The sequence below is a fragment of the Cibotium barometz genome, chromosome 9 (genome assembly GCF_041138505.1).
Source record: "Cibotium barometz isolate CiBa-2024 chromosome 9, ASM4113850v1, whole genome shotgun sequence".
Lineage (NCBI taxonomy): Eukaryota > Viridiplantae > Streptophyta > Polypodiopsida > Cyatheales > Cibotiaceae > Cibotium > Cibotium barometz.
In genome coordinates this window covers 14,197,143-14,216,563 of record NC_141054.1, presented here as the reverse complement: position 1 = coordinate 14,216,563, position 19,421 = coordinate 14,197,143, and the positions used below count along the sequence as shown (strand labels likewise).

The 19,421-nt window shown below is 44.5% G+C and overlaps 1 protein-coding gene across 1 annotated transcript in view; it reads left to right on the top strand.

Moving 5' to 3' along the window:
- APC7 (tetratricopeptide repeat (TPR)-containing protein) overlaps positions 1 to 19,421 on the top strand; it is a 134,481-nt gene that overhangs the window by 31,142 nt on the left and 83,918 nt on the right. The window contains exons 3-4 of the mRNA XM_086802520.1: positions 13,696 to 13,764; positions 14,151 to 14,201. Coding sequence (XP_086658646.1) covers positions 13,696 to 13,764; positions 14,151 to 14,201 — 120 coding nt within the window. The remainder of the gene's footprint in view (positions 1 to 13,695; positions 13,765 to 14,150; positions 14,202 to 19,421) is intronic.

Genomic DNA, 19,421 nt, shown 5'->3' with positions numbered 1-19,421 from the left:
CCATGAAGAGGATTTCCTTGGAAGTGTAGATGTGAGTGATGAATCTTGCAAAGTCTTCGACGATGCGAGAGCACATCAACAAACTCCAAGCTCTTCAATAAGAGGTTCTTTAGGCTGGGAAAAGGAGATATCCTTAGAGGATATGGCCATCACTTTGCTATCTCATCTTATCCCTCAGTGCTCAGCTTTCTATTCTTCTTAGATCACCAGTGGGTGGCTCAGCACCATCGCATGGGAGGAGCTTGTGCCGATGGTTTTGGATCAGGAAGAGCGGTTTACGAACCCTCCACAGGGTGGAGGTTTTGAGGCCTCGACTGGCCAGCGGTCAAAAGGCCGCAATAACAACAACAAGAAGGGCAAAGGAAAGTCTTCATAGGCGAAGTATTTTGAGGAGGAGCCCGACTCGGATCGTGATGCCTTGAAGGCCGAGCGGACCTGTAACCATTGTGGCCAGAACAGGGTATCACCCATGAAGAGGATTTCCTTGGAAGTGCAGATGTGAACGATGAATCCTGCAAAGTCTTTGACTATGCGAGAGCACATCAACAAACTCTAGGCTCTTCAGCAGGAGCTTCTTCAGGTTGGGAAGGAGATATTCTTAGAGGATATGGCCATCACTTTGCTGTCTCATCTTACCCCTTAGTACTCAGCTTTCTATTCTTCTTTGATCACCAGTGGGTGGCTCAGCACCATCACATGGGAGGAGCTTGTGCCGATGGTTTTGGATCAGGAAGAGCGGTTTACGAACCCTCCACAGGGCGGACGTTCTGAGGCCTTGATTGGCGAGCGGTCGAAAGCTTGCAACAACAACAACAACAACAACAACAACAACAACAACAACAACAAGGGCAAAGGGAAGTCTTCACAAGCGAAGTCTTCTGAGCAGGAGACCGACTCGGATGGTGATGCCTTGAAGCCCGAGCGGACCTGTAACCATTGTGGCCAGACGGGTCACTATTGAAGGAAATGTCCTTAGCGAAGCACCGAGAAAGGTGTTGATTCCTTAGTTGCAACTGCAAAGTCTCCAACTTTTGTGCACTTGGAGATTATGGACACCGGAGCTTCATCTTCTTCGAGCAGGGAGGCAGTTGGTCTCACCGCTAGGGATACTCGTCGGGAGTGGATTCTTGACAGTGGTGCTTCCAGGCATTCCCGAGAGTTATTACAGGATCTTCGACGGCAAACAGGTCACATCTTTATTGGTGACAAATCCACTATCCCGATTCATAGTGAGGGCAAGTTGGAGATTATTCCCGATGGTAGAGGGGGGAAGCATTCCTCTTGGGTTCTTTATGTTCCATTCCTTGGTTTTCATCTTTGTCAGTGCATGAGGTTTGCAAGACTGGCATGCGGGTGGAGTTTGATGAGCATTTTGTTGCTCTCCGAGACAAAGCAATAGGCCAGGTTGTTTGGGAAGGCGGAGTGGAGAATGGGATCTACAAATTCTCAGCACTCTCTTCTTTGACAGGTACTCAGCTCGGTGATTTGTGGCATTTCCGTTTTGGCCACTTGAATGTGGACACGCTGCGGCGGGCTTTCCGTGACCAGATGTTGGCAGCATGCAGGGACGTTCCAGTTCTTGCATTCGTCAGTCAGCGGAGCTTTTCCAGGTAAATTATGCATTGATGTCTCGCATCATTCGGGACAAAGAGCCCACTTCTGTTAAGGAAGCTCTTTCCCAGGAGACTTGGAGGAAAGCCATGCAAGTGGAACTTGAAGCCATAGAGAAGAATAACACTTGGGAGTTGGTTCCGAGGCCGTCAAAACGGTCAGTCATTGGTGTCAAGTGGGTCTACAAGACCAAGTATACATCTGATGGGTCGGTGGACAAGCACAAGGTCAGACTTGTGGCTAAGGGTTATGCTCAGTGGTGTGGCATCGACTATGAGGACACTTTTGCACTGACAGCTAGGATGACCACTATTCGGACAGTTCTTGCCCTTGCCTCTTCTCAGCAGCCGGTGTATCAGATGGATGTCAAATCTGCTTTCCTGAATGGTGATTTTCAGAAGGAGGTGTACGTTGAGCAGCCTCGAAGCTTTGAGGTTCCGGGATCAAAGGGAATGGTTTACAGGTTAAGGAAGGCCTTGTATGGTATTAAACAGGCTCCTAGGGCTTGGAATCAGAAGATTGATTCCTTCTTTCTGCGAAAGGGTTTCCAGAGATCGGTTGCAGATCCGAACTTGGATCTCTTTCGGGAATGCGGTATGGTCACCTTGATTATCCTCTATGTGGATGATCTTATCTCACTGGTGGTCATGTGGAGCACATAGCTATGACGAAGGCTGTCTTGTCAAAGGAGTTTGAGATGACATCATGACGGATTTAGGCTTACTCCATTTCTTTTTGGGATTGGAGATTTTGTAGACCCAAAGGGGGTTCTTTATTTTTGAGTAGTGGTATGTTCATGAGTTGTTGGAGGCCTTTGGGATGGAGAACTACAAGCCTATTTCATCTTCGATGGACCCGAATACCAAACTGACAGTACATGATCCTTGTGAGTAGGTTGATGCCTCCTTGTATCGGAAGCTTGTTGGTTCATTGATTTGGTTGTTGATTACCAGATTGGACTCGAGTTTTCCAGTGGGGCTGTTGAGGTCATTTATGCAGACACCTTTGAAGACTCATTGGGACGTAGGATTGCAAATCTTGCGGTATCTGCAGGGCATGAAGGACCTTGGACTCTTCTATGACATTGGATGAGGAACGAAGGACCGAATCAGTCTCCAAGGTTGGAGTGACTCTGATTCGGGAGGAGATCCAGACATGAGGAGATCTACATCAGGCTACGGATTTACCCTTGGCTCTCAGGAGCTATTTCTTGGAGCAGCAAGAGGCAGCCAACTATTGCCTTGTCTTCTATTGAGGCAGAGTATCGGGCTGCCTGTAGTGCTGCTTGCGAGGTGGTTCGGTTGCGGAGGTTACTTAGTGAGATTGGGTTTCCATAGAAGGAACCCACGGTCATCCAGTGCGATAACCAGAGCTGTATAGCTATTTCTCGGGACTCGGTCTTCCATGCCCGGACCAAGCGCATAGAGATACAATATCACTTTGTTCGTGAGAAGATTTTGGCTGGTGACATCTTGCTTATCTTTTGCTTGACGACGGACAATGCGGCGGACGTCTTCATGAAGCCTCTACCTCAGGAGATGCTCCGTTAACACTCTAGCTCATTGGGGTTGGTTCCACATCCAGGAGCTGAAAGAGGGTGTTAGCAATCATCTCTTGTCAATACCATATTACATCTTGGGGAGTGAGGGCCTCTGTTGTGGGTGTGCCCGCCTGTATACGAGTTTTCTCCATTTTTCCATTTTTCTGTCCTTTCCCAATATTGCACCACGTGGGGGGCTATTTTTCTTCTGTTGTCGGCTGTAGATCTGCTGGCCAACCAGGAGTTGACCATTTTTGCTGGTTGACTCTATTTTTTGCTGGCCGATTGGATTTGATCCAGTCGTGGGGCTCTCATGGGGCTGTCAGCCTTTTTTAGGCTGGCCGACCAGCAGCCTAGGGTGGTATAAATACCACCCTTGCCTCCCAATTTATACCACCCTTACCTCCCACACCATTTTGTACTGGATCTCTTGTGTATAGTAGAGTTTATACAGCTTCTCTCTCTTGCAGTTCTGCGTTTTCTTTCTCACAGCAGTTTGTCTCATTTCCGCTACCCATTCCAACATATGTATCTCCGTCAGCTTCTTGAGGAGATGCGCGTTCCCATGGACACCGCTTCTACCATCTTCATTGATAGTCAGTGTGATTGCCCTCATCGGCAATCCTATTTTTTCTAACTGTACCAAGCATGTTGTTGTTCATTTTCATTTTATTAGGGAACAGGTTGAGCTTGGTACCATCAGGCTCCAGTACATTCCTATGGCGGACAACAATGCCGACATTTTTACAAAGTCCATCAATCGGCCTATCCTCGAGCGTCTTCGCGAGCGGATTGGCATTGGTTCTCCACCATCACCCTCAACATCTTGAGAGGGAGACTACCCTCACCATTTGGATTATTTATCATTGTTGTAATAGGCGCATGAGTAAGTGAAAACCTCGTGAGGGCACTGCTCATGTGAAAACCCACTGCATAGCATTTACCATCTTGCATACCTTTTGTATCGCATTTTGTTTTTTATGTTTCGGGTGCATGTGTGAATGAGAATCCATATGGGCATTGTGGCATCGATCCAGTACAGCCCAAACTCAAAAGACTCTACAAAAGACGAAGAGCACATGATCTGCATCCGCAACAACCAATCCTACCCGAAGCCAAATACTTCATTATGTTCCTCTTTACCCAATTACCATCATCCTCATCTTCTTTCATGATCTCCTTTTTGCCCGAGAGGGGATGTGTGACAACTAGCCCAAAAGGCATTTTTGTCCATTTGCTGCTGGCCAATAGCATCCCTCTGGACCGACCAGTAGCCCTACATTATATAAAAGAAGCACTTTATATTCAACATAATCATTCGGTGTAAACCAACACGTCATCAAGCAATCGGGCCTCTAGCTCTTGCGTAGTACATCACTGCAGCAACCCGGCCACATACTGTTAGCATATTCATCCCCAGATTCTGTCCATGTATTGTTAAAAATTTAAGGGGGAAAGAAAAGTGAGCCATTCATAATGAAAATTGCATTGTTCCAAATGAGCTTGTACATAGTGCTTATATATGTTGGGGTAAAGGCGTTATGCCCACCCTTATAGTGTGTACAAGCCCATAAGTTATAGTACATAGTACACTTAGTACATTAAAAGTACTAAGTGCACTATGTGTACTAGTGCAATATACATGTGTGATAGGGGAGTCACACACTCATATCATTATGAGTTGACTTATCCCCACAACTCTCTCTCTCTCTCTCTCTCCCTTGTTCTCTCTGTGTATGTCTCCCACATGAATACTCTAACCTAACCCTAATTCTTCCTTCTCCCACACAACTGGTATCAGAGCCAGTCACTCCTGGAGCTACCCAGATGGCACTGGCAGTCTGAACGGAAGTGCAGCCAGCAGCTTGAAGGCGCCCTGTAGGCAGAACCACCTCTGTGATGGTCTTCGCTACAAGCTTGCTTTCACGATTGCTGGCTCGATTGTGTGCTTTAGTAGAAGGCTGCGTACAACAGCGTGTAGCGAAAGCCGTTTAGCTCTGGCGGGCGGCGCTCAACATGGGTGAGCGTGGAGTTCTAGCGCTGCTGGCGGAGACTGCGAAGGCAGCGTAGCGGGCGTCGAGCGAGGAGGCCAGCGCTTTCAGCGCTTTCAACACTGACACGTGGCTGTGAGTGCGTGAAGGTGAAGTCGTCGGCTGGCTACTTGAGTCGGCGGCAGCTAGGCGAAGGCAGGCCAGCGAAGAAGGAAGGGGCGTCCATTAGCGAATCGTAGGCCCTTCGCTCCCGTTAGCGAATCGTAGGCCTTTCGCTCCTCGTCACCTTCCCCACGACCTGCCCGACTACAATGCGATTCAAATCGTAGGCCCTTCCCTTCCTCGTCATTGAGTTCGACACCTGCATGGGCCACCTCCAGAAACTCCTCTCGGTCGCAATTGGGAGGCAAGTTCCATAGCTTGAGCTTGGTCGCCTTCAGCAATTCAACCAGAGCTCCTCAGCTATTGCCTACCTGCACAACAAGCAGCATCATCATCACCCCTTTTCCTGCAACAACAAAACCCGCCTGCAAATCAGAGAAAAATCAGAAAATTACAAGGTATTTTCCTCAAATTTTTTTTGGGATTTGCAATTGAGCAAGTACAATCAACAATTGAGCAGGTACAAGTGCCCAATTGCTCAATTTTTGAGCAAAATTGGCAAAATTGGGTGACATTGGTCACAATCAGGATCAATTTGCAGGAAATTGGTCACAATCAGGATCAATTTGCAGGAAATTGGATGTCGAAATTTGGGGCTTTTGATGTAATTGTGCAATTAAGCACTCATACATGCTGTATGATGTGAAAAATCGCACATTTGGGCAAAATTGCAGTGCAAATCAAGGGGCTTTTGTGCCGATTTGATTGATTTGCATGCAGGTGATCGCATTTGATGCTGTGGATAATGTGTTGATGCCTTACAAGCACTCAATGTGCCTGTAAATCAAGGGGCTTTCATGTATTTGATGTATATGTGGCCAGGGGGAAGCATCGTGAACACTCTGGATGCCTTCATGTGCGTCAATGTACCATGTATGATCAGAAATTGATCTTAAATCAAGGGGCTTTTCAAGTTCGTATGCTTGTTGAGCTTGGCAAAGCAGCAGGCAAGACATTTATGCCTTGAATCCTCAAAAATCAGCTTGCAGTCAAGGGGCTTTTGCCCAATTTCTGTTCGGGACTGTTGTATGCAGTGTACAGGACTGTAAAAGTCTGATTTTCACTCATTTGGACAGCCAGGAGAGCATTTATTGCTATTGTACCTGCTGGTACAGATTTGGCACAGCTTTGTGCAAGTTTTGGCATGGCTGTACACTGTTTTGAGTGACCAAAAGGTTCAATTTCAGCTGCTGTACTTGCCGGTACAGGTTTGGTACATCATTGGTGAGCACTTGGTACTGCTGTACAGTACTTTGGAAGGACAACAGAGCACGTTTAAGGTGCTGTCCAAAATCTGCAGCAACCAGATTTTGGTGATTTCATCACATAAAGTGGGAGAAAAGTTGCATTTGTGCTTCCGCAGTGGGAGATAAAGCTTGGGAGAAAAACTGTGAGCACTTTGTGTGCTTTTGGTGCAGTGTTTGCACATTTTTGCAGGGAGTCAGGCATTGACAGGTTGCATTTTGCTATGGCAACCACAGGTGAGAGCTCTTCATTGCTTCACATCAAGAAGCTTGAAGGCTCGCATAATTATGATATTTGGCAAACCCAGTGCTACAATGTGTTGCTCCAGAAAAAGCAGCACAAGCCTATCAAAGAAAGGGGTGTAATGCCCGCTTCTCTTACTGCTGAAGAGTGGGAAGATATGGATAAGCTGGCAAGATCTACTATCATGTTGTCTGTGTCAGACTCATTACTTTTCAGCATTCGTGAAGAGAAGACAGCTTGGGGAATGTGGCAGAGATTGCAGGACTCGTATGCCCAACAAAGTGCCTCAAGCAAAGTGTATTGGTTGAAGAAACTCATAGGTCTTTAGATGAAGGAAGGGGCGTCTATGACAGCCCATCTAAATGAGTTTAATGGTATTGTCATCCAGGTCATTAATCAAAAGTTGGCAATGGACGATGAGTTCAAAGCCACTTTTCTGTTATGCACTTTGCCAGAGAGTTGGGACACATTCAGGACAGCCACTAGCAATTCGCATGCTATGCTGTCATATGCAGATGTTGAGGGTGCTCTTCTTCAAGAAGAGATGAACAGGAAAAACAACTCTGTTGGAAAGTCCAATGCAATGAATGCATGTGGGAGATCCCAACAAAGGGGAAAAAGCCAAGAACGGGGAAGGAGCAAGTCTCGCTCCAAAAAGGATTTGGAATGCCATTATTGTGGCAAGAAGAGACACATTAAAAAGCAATGCTACAAATGGAAAAATGATCAAAAGGAAAAGGGAAAAGCCAAAGATAAAGAGAAAGATGAAGCCAAAGATGTAAAGCCAAAGGGCAAAAGTGGAGTCAAGATTGAAGAAATCAATGTGTCACATGCAGGTGGCAGTGAGGTTGAGGTCCTATTTACTTCTTCACTTGATGCCCATTCACTTCTTACAGGTGGTCATGGTATGCACTCATGGATCATTGATTCAGGTGCCTCCTTTCATGTCACAGGTTGCAGAGACTTGTTTGTCAGGTATACTGCTGGCAATGAAGGAGTGGTTTATTTGGGTGATAACCATGCATGCAAAATTCTTGGCAGAGGTGATGTGAGGCTTGTATTTTCAGATGGCTCACAGCTTATGCTCCATGATGTCAAGGATGTGCGTGAGATCAAGAAGAATCTGCTTTCTACTGGACAGCTTGATGATGCTGATTATGTTACCACATTGGGTCGTGGAAAGTGGAAGATTAGTAAGGGCTCACTGGTTGTTGCCAGAGGCTCTAAGGTGGACACTCTTTATTTCATGCATGCAGGTGTTTGTCACCATGCTAATGTAAATGCAACCGAGCTGCCGGAAATCTCTGTGGCATAGCCGGTTGGGACACATGAGTGTCAAAGGAATGGAGCAATTGTCTCGTTTGGGTTACTTGCCTTCTCTAAAGTTTTCAAGTTTTCAATTTTGTGAGCGTTGTATATATGGTAGGCAACTACAGTGCCCCCACAAGAAAGCTCTTGGACAGAAAGATGCTCAGTTAGAGCTTGTGCATACAGATGTATGTGAGATGCCTCAGCTTTCTTTGGGAGGGGCAAAATATTTTGTGTCTTTTATAGATGATGCCACACGCAAGGTGTGGGTCTATCCTCTTCGTTTGAAGAGTGATACATTCTCAGTGTTTCAGAAGTTTGTTACTCATGTTGAGAATCAAACTGGCAAAACACTGAAGGCTTTGCGTTCCGACAATGGTGGAGAGTATATGTCGAAACAGTTTCAGGACTTTTGTGATGCTAAAGGCATCAAGAGGGAGCTCTCTACTCCTTATGATCCTCCACAAAACGGGACAGCAGAGAGGATGAACAGGACCATTCAGGAGAAGGTCCGTTCTATGTTGTCACATGCTGCATTACCTCATGGTTTTTGGGCTGAAGCTGTTATGACAGCCGTTCACCTTATAAACAGGTCACCTAACACGAGGCTTGGTGGGAAAGTGCCAGAGGAAGTATGGACAGGGAAGCCTCCGTCATACAAGCACTTGAGAGTGTTTGGTTGCGTTGCGTACGTGCACATACGCAGGGAAATGCGCACCAAACTTGATCCTAAGTCTCACAAATGCATATTCCTAGGATATGGTGACAGAGGTGAAATGGGGTATAGACTTTGGGATCCCGTGAATAGAAAGATTATACGCAGCAATGATGTCATTTTTGATGAAACATGCATGTATAAGGAGCCTGCAAGGCAACAGGAGCCTGGCAGAGTCATCTTTGATGATGATGGACATCATGGACAACAACCAAGGGCTGTAAATCAGCCATTACAGCAGGAAAACCAGCCCTTAAATGGTGCTGAAAATGGTCCAAATGGACAGCCAGAGATGGCAGAAGATATCCCTATGGATATACCACAGTTAGAGGAGATACCGGGCATGATTTTTCAGCCTTATGGCATGGAACAGGAGCCACCAATGGGTGATATGCAGGCTGGACAGCAACCTGCAAATGATGGTCATTGGGTACGGAGGTCCACAAGACCCTCCAGAGCCCCTGACAGGTTTGTTCCAGGGGTTGACTACTTGATGCTTACTGACTGTGGGGAGCCCTCATGTTACAAGGAGGCTTTACAGAGGGCAGACAAGGCTCTTTGGGAGCGTGCCATGAAGTCAGAGATGGATTCTCTGCATAAAAATGGAACATGGAAGTTGGTGCCTTTGCCTGCAGGCAAGAAGGTTTTGCCATGCAAATGGGTATACAGGCTCAAAGTTGCACCAGATGCAAAGCCAAGATACAAAGCCAGGTTAGTGGCTAAGGGCTTCAAGCAGGAATATGGTGTGGACTTTGATGAGATCTTCTCTCCAGTGGTCAAAATGACCACACTTAGAGCTGTGTTAGCTTTGGTTGCACATGATGATCTGGACTTGATTCAGATGGATGTGAAGACTGCTTTTCTTCATGGTGATCTCCATGAGGAGATATATATGCAGCAGCCAGAGGGTTATGCAGTGAGTGGAAAGGAGAAGCTTGTATGCAAGCTGAAAAAGAGTCTTTATGGGCTCAAACAGGCACCAAGAGAATGGTATCATAAATTTGATACATTCATGAAATCTCAGAAATTCAGGAGAAGTGACATAGATCACTGCTTGTACACCAAGAAAGCTTTAGATGGCAATCTATTGATCCTCATCTTGTATGTTGATGATATGTTGATTGCCGGGAAATCTCGTAAAGAGATGGATGCCTTGAAGAAGAGGCTGCATGAGACCTTTGATATGAAGGATTTGGGTGATGCAAATCACATCTTGGGTATGCGGATACATTGGCAAAGTCTTGCAGAGGTTCAATATGGACGGGGGAAAGAAGACTAGTACTCCTTTGCCTCCATATGTGAAACTCAGTGCTATGGACAGCCCACAGTCGGATAGTGACAGGGCTGATATGGCCAAGATTCCGTATGCTTCAGCTTGTGGCAGTCTCATGTATGCCATGGTTGCTACTAGGCCGGACATTGCATTTGCAGTGGGAGTGGTTTCTAGATACATGGCCAACCCTGGCAAGAAGCATTGGGAAGCAGTGAAAGGTGTCATGAGATACCTAAAGGGCACACAGGATATGTGCATATGCTTTGGCAAACAGGATGCATTAGTGCATGGTTACACGGATTCGGATTATGCCGGTCATCCAGATAACCGGAAGTCTACTACCGGTTATGTGTTTACAATCACAGGAGGTGCTGTGTCATGGATATCCAGGATGCAGAAGTGCACAGCCTTATCTACTACAGAGGCCGAGTATATTGCAGCCACAGAGGCTTGCAAGGAGGCATTATGGCTATCTCGGTTAGTGGTTGATTTGGGCTATACAGGGGATATTCCATTGTTGCATTGTGACAGTCAGAGTGCCATCCAGTTGGCAAAGAACCCTGTCTTTCATGCAAAGACGAAGCATGTGGATTTGAAGTATCACTTTATCAGAGAGGTGATAGAGAACAAGCAAATTCAGCTTGTTAAGATTCACACGGATGACAACCCGGCTGATCTGTTGACAAAGAGTTTGCCTCCGGAGCGGTTTGCTCATTGCAGACACTTGATGGGCATTGGATGAGGCCAGGCCTTGTATATTATCATGTACATGCTGATTTTTTCTTTTCCTTTACTTAAGGGCACTTTGCCTTTAAGTGGGAGGTTGTTGGGGTAAAGGCGTTATGCCCACCCTTATAGTGTGTACAAGCCCATAAGTTATAGTACATAGTACACTTAGTACATTAAAAGTACTAAGTGCACTATGTGTACTAGTGCAATATACATGTGTGATAGGGGAGTCACACACTCATATCATTATGAGTTGACTTATCCCCACAACTCTCTCTCTCTCTCTCTCCCTTGTTCTCTCTGTGTATGTCTCCCACATGAATACTCTAACCTAACCCTAATTCTTCCTTCTCCCACACAATATAGCCATGAGAGGTACACTTAATGTGACTTGATATATTTCTGGGATGACATCACTGCTTATGGCATTTGGTGGTAGATTACATCTTTGATCTTAGACTAAAAGATATCCTATGCAAAATAATTAAAAAGGCTAGGGACTACAAGTCGGGCTTATTGCCAATAAACCTCTCCTTAAGCCAAACTTGTGAAAGACATTCAATACATGGATTTAGCCTCCAACTATCCTTCTTGAAACAATGAGATAGAGCCCTCTCTTTTTATAACAATAGGGTGTGTGTACTCTTCTCTTACAATAATCAAGGGAATGGATAAAAACAAGGCTTATAATCCAAAAAGGGAGTGTAAAAAACATGCATAAGAATCATCAAATAGTGTATATTAATCTTGGGAGAATCAAGTACATAGTGTCGTGGGCATTTCTGACCAGATTTCCATACCAATGCATATGAATACAATATTGCAAACAATATGGTTGTTGGTGAAGATTTGCAACTCACACTACCCTCTGAAAGTGCCCATGTTCGTCGCTACCATCATCTGCTCTCTATTGTTCCACCAACACATGGTAGCAACAATCTGCAAGAGAGCACATAGGATAAGAGAATACTACACAGGGTACGTGAACATGGAGTCCTGCTCCTCCCTTCTGCCACTTGCTTCCATAATTAAGCATTAAAGCTTACCAATTGCAAGTAGAGTCGATGACAGCGGAAGTCTTTACGATGGAAGTGTCTCGAGTGTTGAAATCTTCAATTGGTCGCGTTCCTTCGCGACAAAAGTCTTCAAGAGGATGAAAGAAACCTTGGGGAAGCTTCCCCTATGGTTTAACTTGAGAAAGGAATGCTGAAATTAGGGTTTTCAGTCAAAAGACCAGAAATTACAGCAAATATAAGAGCTGTTTTGTTGAATTTCAGTCATCATCGGGAGTGTGTAGGAGAGTGAATACCATGTGGAAATAGGCTTGGAAGCTTGGAAAACACACTAGCAAGCTTGGTTATGGAGTTGGGAAGGAGAAAGTGCAGAAAATACAACCAAAGAGGCTCATTAAGGGGGGCACCTATTGCTAGAGAGAGAGGAAAGAGAGAGATGATGAGATGTCCACCTTGGGTGTCAGGCAGAAAGGACAACTAACTTGTGGTGCAAGCTGGGATGGACACATGGCTGGTTGCTCTCTTTGAACAAAGGGTATAAGGTTTGGGTTGTGGGCATTGAGTTTTGTTCACCTCGGGACATAAGTGTGCGAACACAGGGTTGGTATAGTTTGGTTTTGGTTGCTCAAAACTTAATAAAGTGTGTACACACTCACTTATAAATTAGTGCTAGTTTCTAAGGCTAGGTTTTGTCCAATACTTACCACCTATCACATGCCACATAACCATGTCAGTAGACAGTTTCACGCGCACGGTTCACGGGCGGGCGTCCCCTTACCCGGAACTACACATTGGTCAAGCAAGCATGAAAACAGCATGCAAATTCGATTGCAAGCAAGCACATAAAGATGCTATGCAATGCAACATTGGTATGGACAATCCCCGGTCATGAGACTATACCAAAATAGACGTGTTCCAGGCAAGTACACGAGGTACCAGACCCAATGAAACACCAATCCTCTATGCATTTTTGAGCATGTACACACAGGCACAAGTCCTAGCGGAAAGCCAAATCCATAGTATCACATGAGTGGCATCAATCCCCGGCATATGCAATTGGCATGGACGCCAGTCCAATGTACATACATAATGCGAAAGCACGGGTGGACGAGTTGGGTGGCCAAATGGTGACATGGCCAGCCCTTTTCAGGCCAAAAAAGTCTTCAAAAACATTCATAAAATGTGCTCATATCATGCCTAATACTTGTCCCAACCGTTGGTGCATGTCGTGGGCACCTCACGGCACATATAGGGCTGTCAAAACGGCTCCAAACTGTTGTATACGGCCTCTAACTTTTCCTTTTAGGGAGCTGCAAGGAATAATCATGTCTATGTGGCACCGAATTAAGGTGTGCATATGACACTCAAGGGGAAAAAATGAGCCCCCCTTGCTGCTTGTGGGCAGGCTCCACAACCTGCATTTTTGGTGTGTATACCCCCTTTTGCCCCTTTATGGGCTGCTTACATGCCCAGCCTGTGGTTGGGACTGTCTTGGGCTGCTCTCCAACATTGGGCAAAGGCTGCCAAAAACTGGTCTCCCTGCTTGTCTATGCTGATTTGCTCCCATCTGTCTGTTTTGATCTTGCTTCTTGTCTGACACTCTCATAGGTTTGAATCGTGCACCGACTTGAAATAATTGATTTGTGTGCATACCACACTTACACTAAGGGCCTCTTTACTATGAATCGAGCTCTCTATGACCAGCATTCTCTGCAAAACCTTAGCCCTAGTGTTCTCCAGTAGTCATAATTAGTGTTGTTTCACTTGTTTGGTTTTGAACTAGAGCTAGTTCTTCAAGGTTTGAATGGTTGTCGAAAATGTTGTCTTAACAAAATTCTTGCTGCTATGCTTGATTTGTCATGCAGGGTTGTTTCTTGATGTCTGCAATCAGCTCAAGTGTGGACTTGTCTCCAACAGCACGAGCAGAGAATCTGGTATGTAAGGTCTTTTACTCAGTCTATGGCTAATGCCATTAGATAGCATGGGGTTATGCAACCAAGTCTTCATGATTGGATACTCTTTGTTAGCGCTTTAGGTGTCGCTGATGCTTGGATCTTGAGGCCATTACGCATACAGCCCAGACAAGCGAGCTGTGTAGGGGCTTGTTTGGCCATCCATGAACAACGGCTCCCTCGCCTGTGGCCGTCACATTTTCAGACACCGGGAGCGGGTGGGCTGTATGTGTAAGCTGCCTTGGATGTGGATAAAATTCAGAATGTAGAGGTTGTTAGACAATGTGTCTCTCTCCACGTTGTCTTTAACTATTTTAGTTCCTCATACCCCACGTAGAATAGTAATGGAGCGCCTGGCTATTTTGCAGATTCTATTTGCGGATGCATTGTATGGGAAAAAAGAGTACAGAAGGGCACAGGTGAGAACTATCATGCATTAGCACGTGCAAGTAGACACAGATACGTAAGTACGTGTGTTATATATACATACATGCATACATATGCATATGTATGTCACACACCTTTTTTTTTTTTTTGGTAAAGCTTCATGTCATTAATTACATGTGGGAAACCTCAAAACGAGGAAAACCCACCAAAAAGACCATATACAAGGGAGACTACTAGAGTGTTCACTATGTTCAGTGTGAACATAGTTAAACATCTAAAAACAATCTGTAAAAAGAACATACATAGATGAGTCAATCTCATGAAGAGAGAGACAATCATATAAAGATTGCTGAAGAGAGGAACGGAAGAATGAGTAAGTATCCAAATGAGGCCCAGCAAAAACTATCCTGTTGCGAGACTGCCAGGTAGTCCATAAAGCCCAATAGCGAACCCAATCAAAGAAGACTTTATAGGATCTAAGGGGTGAAGGGAGAAGACCGAAGATCCAAAAGTATTTCCCAAAGGGTGCCTGTCGGAAGCGGGCTCTCAAACGTGCAGCAATCCGATCCAATAAAGTCCTGGTGAGAGGACAACTCCACAAAAGATGAAAGACTGTCTCTTGAGAAGCACCACAACTATGACAAGTTGAAGGTGCCAAAAGTCGCCTAGCCAAGAAAAGGCCGACTGGCAAGACTCCAATCAAGCATCTCCATAAAAAAAGTCTACTTTTCAAAGGAAGACTGCATTTCCAAAGAGAATGAAGCCGCTGTTTCCACCAAGCCTGACTTTTATGAAGATGCCAAATCTGATTTGCATGTTCTTGAACCCAAGAGGCAGGCAACAAGAGATGATATATCGAATGAACCGAAAGTTTAGCCATTGATAAAGGGCCTCGTGCAGGTTGTTCTCTTTTAAGGCTCCAATCAACCAAACGATCAGAACGATCCAAATCTGCAATTGGTTCAAAAGGAGCAAGAAGCTCTCGAATAAGCTGCCAGATTGATCTATAATGCATCCCCAGACCAAATTTCCTGGCGGCAACCACAAAAGAAAGCACATGGGCACCAGCATCCAAAACATCATCAATAAGATAAACTCCTTTCTTTGAAAGGAAATATGCCTTCCTAGGTTCACGTAGAGCCAAGGGTACATCAAAAGCCTTTGACCAATGAATACTCTCAAGGCGAAGCGAAGAAGATTGCGCATTAAGCCTGGGATTCCAAAAAAGATATTGCGTAACCTGTTTTCAGGCAAAAATTAACTTAGATGAAAGAGGGTAGCCGACAATCTTTCCATCGAAATGGCTGAAAATTGCATCCCAATACGTAACAGTCCACTTTCCAAAAGCAGGTGAAGACATAGACATACACATATAACCCAACATAATAGCCCATGGTTGGCGCTGTTGTACAAATTCCAACAGCAAAGTGGATTTACGAGCAAGCACATGAAAATGAATATTCAATATGTTCAAGCCACCATGTATCTTTGGAGAACACATCTTTGGCATTGACAAAAGACGAAGACCCTTTTTACGATGTTGCGTTTTCCACACAATTGCCATTGCCAGAGACATAAACCGATCTATATCAGCTTTCCTCCACATAATCAATGGAAGAAAGAACTGTATGTAAGCCATTACAATAGCCTGCACTATCCTGAGACGTACATGAAGAGGCCAAGTGGAAAGCTGCCAATAATCAATTTTGAGATTCAATTTTAGCATAACCCATTGAATCATTTGTGAAGATGACAGCTGCCAACCCAAAGGGTAACCCAAATGACGAACGATATGTCCACCAGGAGGTATTCCACCGGGCCACAATACATGATGCCATTGCTGTACATTAAGCGCAAGCAAGGTAGACTTACGGAAGTTTACTTTCAAACCAGCAGCCAGACCAAAAAGTTCCAAAGCCTCCATTAATCTCTGAAGATCTTGTTGCGTATTCTTGGGCATAAAAAAAGAATCATCAGCATAAGCCTGAGCCAGGAAAGTATGCCCAGCAGGAAGCTGTAAGCCATGCAATTCATCAGTAGCTTGCAAAAAATCCAAGTAGCAAAGAAAAGGATGTGTGGCAATAGCAAACAACAAGGAACTAAGCGGACAACCCTGGCGAACTGAACGTCCCAATTTCCAAGAATCTGATAGAGAAGAGCTCAAAATCAAAGAAGCATCACTGTCATTGTAGAGCCAATACACAATATTTTGCCACTTTGCACCGAAACCAAGATAACTCATAGTCATAGCTATATAATCCCAATGCACAGAATCAAAAGCTTTCTCAATATCAACCTGCAAAATGAGTACATCATGCTTTGTGTATTTGGCGTATTCAATGGCAATATAAGCATTAGCCAAATTATCATTGATTTGCCTGCGAGGCACAAAACCATATTGCGCAGGATGCAAACCATCATGTAAAAATCCTTTAATACGATTTGCCAACATCTTAGTCAGAAGCTTATAGATGACAGGCATAAGAGTAATGGGCCTCCAATCAGAAAAAGCTTCACAAAGATCCCGTTTAGGGAAAAGCTTAACCAATCCTTCTTTTCAAGAAGATGGTAGTGCATCATTTGCCCAAGCTTCATTGATCATATACAACAATGGTTGTTCCAGCTGAGGCCAAAATGCATGGAAAAATTCCACTGTCAATCCATCCCCTCCGGGAGATTTCCATCGACCCATTGAACGTAAAGCATCTTTAAGTTCAATATCAGTGAACGGAGATTCTAATTCCAAAGCATCCTGTGGAGAAATAATGGGCCGACCATGATGCAATAAAGCATAACGAGCATTAAGTATGTCAGGTGAAGTAGTTGGCGGTTTAGCAAAAAGAGCTGCAAAATGCTGACTAGCAATATACGAGAGCTCCAACAAAGAATGAGTCCATTGACCATCAGATTTTTTTCACCCTTCTGATGCATTCCTTTTGTCTTGAAGCATGTAGATTTTTGAAAAAATCTTTGGAAGAGCAACCCTTATCTATGATAGCTCGATGTCGCGAACGTGTCAACCATTTTTGCAATTTTCTCTGATCATTTAGCATGAGGAAGTGCTTAGCTTGCATTAAAGATTCTTGTTCATTGGTATTTAAAACCCGAAACTGAGCAAGATCAGCCATAGATTGACATGTTTCTTTAGCCTGTAAGATCCGATTCGGCAAGTCGGCCATGTAATAACCACCATAATCACAGATCACAGCTTGCATGCGCTGAACAAATTGAAACCAAGCAATGTCAATATCCTCATGCATTTGAAGGGGCAAAGGCTCAATGGCTTGCAAAACCATTTCCTTGAAATCAGCATGCACAAGATAACTGTTGTTTAAAAGCAACAGCCTATGTTTCTGAAGAATAGAAACATCCTGCGGCATATCAAAATAAAGGCCTAACCATAAAGGAGAATGATCAGAGAGTAACATGGAGCGATCAATCCATAGCTTGCAAACAAAATCATCGTATTGGTCTGCATGTAACAAGTACCAGCGATCCAGACGTGTCCAGCTATGTGGAAAAGCATTGTGATTAAAGGTAAACCCTTGCAGACGAGGGAATACATGCTGCCATAGATCCAGAATATTGCAGGAAGAGAGCAAATCATTCCATGTTCTGCGTTCAGCTCCAAGCATATGTGTTCTTCTAGTGGAATTAAATTCAGGAGATGGAGCATTATTAAAATCTCCACAAAGGAATGCATTATGGAGCCAGGGATAAGCCAACATTTGCGACCATATATTTGCCCTGTCAGCTGAGCTTTGTGGCGCATAAACTGCTGCAAATTCATAAATTTGTCCATACAATGAACATTGAATGACCATCCATCTGCCAGCAGAATCATTGTAGGCCAACATTGGTTGCAGATCATGCTTAACGAGCATAAAAACTCCCGAGTAATGCTGAGTGCCCGCATAAAATATATCATAACCAGCAAAGTGACCTGATTGACCCACTAAGGTATGCTGATTGTGTTCTTGCACACACACCAGATGAGGTTGCATTTTATGTACATAGTGCCAAAACAGCCTAAATTTACCAGGATCACAAAGTCCTCTAATATTGTACGAAAGACATTTTATTGGAGCATCAAACATCAAATCTGTACAAAGGTATATACAGTGAACAGCTAGCAAAAATCAATGCTGCATAACAACAACTGAATCAGGGAGAGAGCCCTCGCCCTGAATCAAGAGAGACTCATGCATATTCGTATCAACACACATATCCAAAGCATTTACATCGGCATCCATACTCGAGGAAGCACCTCGAACTACATCCGACCATATTCTAGAAAGCATAGTCGAAGAAGTAGAAGACTGTGCAATAGTGGCAGATGCAGTCCAATTACGTGAAGGAATAGGAGCACGACGAACCATAGTAGCTTTTTTCGGAGTTTTCCATTCAGCCGAAGATATTTTATCTTTTCCTTTATCCTTGGATTGATTAGGCACGGCCAAAGAAACAACTTATGGAATAACTTTAGCTTTTCCTTTCTCTTTCTCCTTTTGAGTATTTCAAGTGGCTTGATTTGTTGGTATCTCCTTAACTTGAGTAGGCTGCACATTCGCTGAAATGGGAGGTACAACAGATAACGGCGGAGGATGCAGCAGAGAAGGACATTTAGAAGCCATATGCCCAAACTTATGACAAGTGAAACAAGCACGTGCAAAGACTCCCCAATTTAATTTGAAATAACGTGCACCCATGCCACGCACATTTTCTACTTCAACAGCAATTGCAGGTGGTTGCTCATGGTCCGTATCCCACAAGATGCAAAATCTGTTTTTGTTTCCTGTAGGACGAGGTGCACAAACCACTTTGCCCAGAGTGGCTGCTATACCTGGCAAATGTTCCCTCAAATATTCCGGAAAATCCACGACCTCGACCCAAACAGGACAACGATGCCTAATCAAGGACTGATAGTCCTTGGTCGGGGACCAAGGTAACACATGTACCAACTGTATACCAAACATAAGGGGAGAAGTTTCAAGAATCTGCTGCTTATATTGACCATCAGACAGTAAAACATCATAAAAACCCCTTGCTGCAAAGTGAACTCCATCTACAAAGGGTCCACCTAGAATGGACTGAATCCATTGAGCTACTTCTTGTGCAGAAGGCATTTTGCCCGGAAAGAAGAGGATAATCCCTTTCTCTGAGTATCTACGCAGAGGAGACACAATCGTCGGCAATTTAATCTTATAACTGAAAGAAGGAGGCGGGTCCTTCCATTTGACACGACTGTCTAC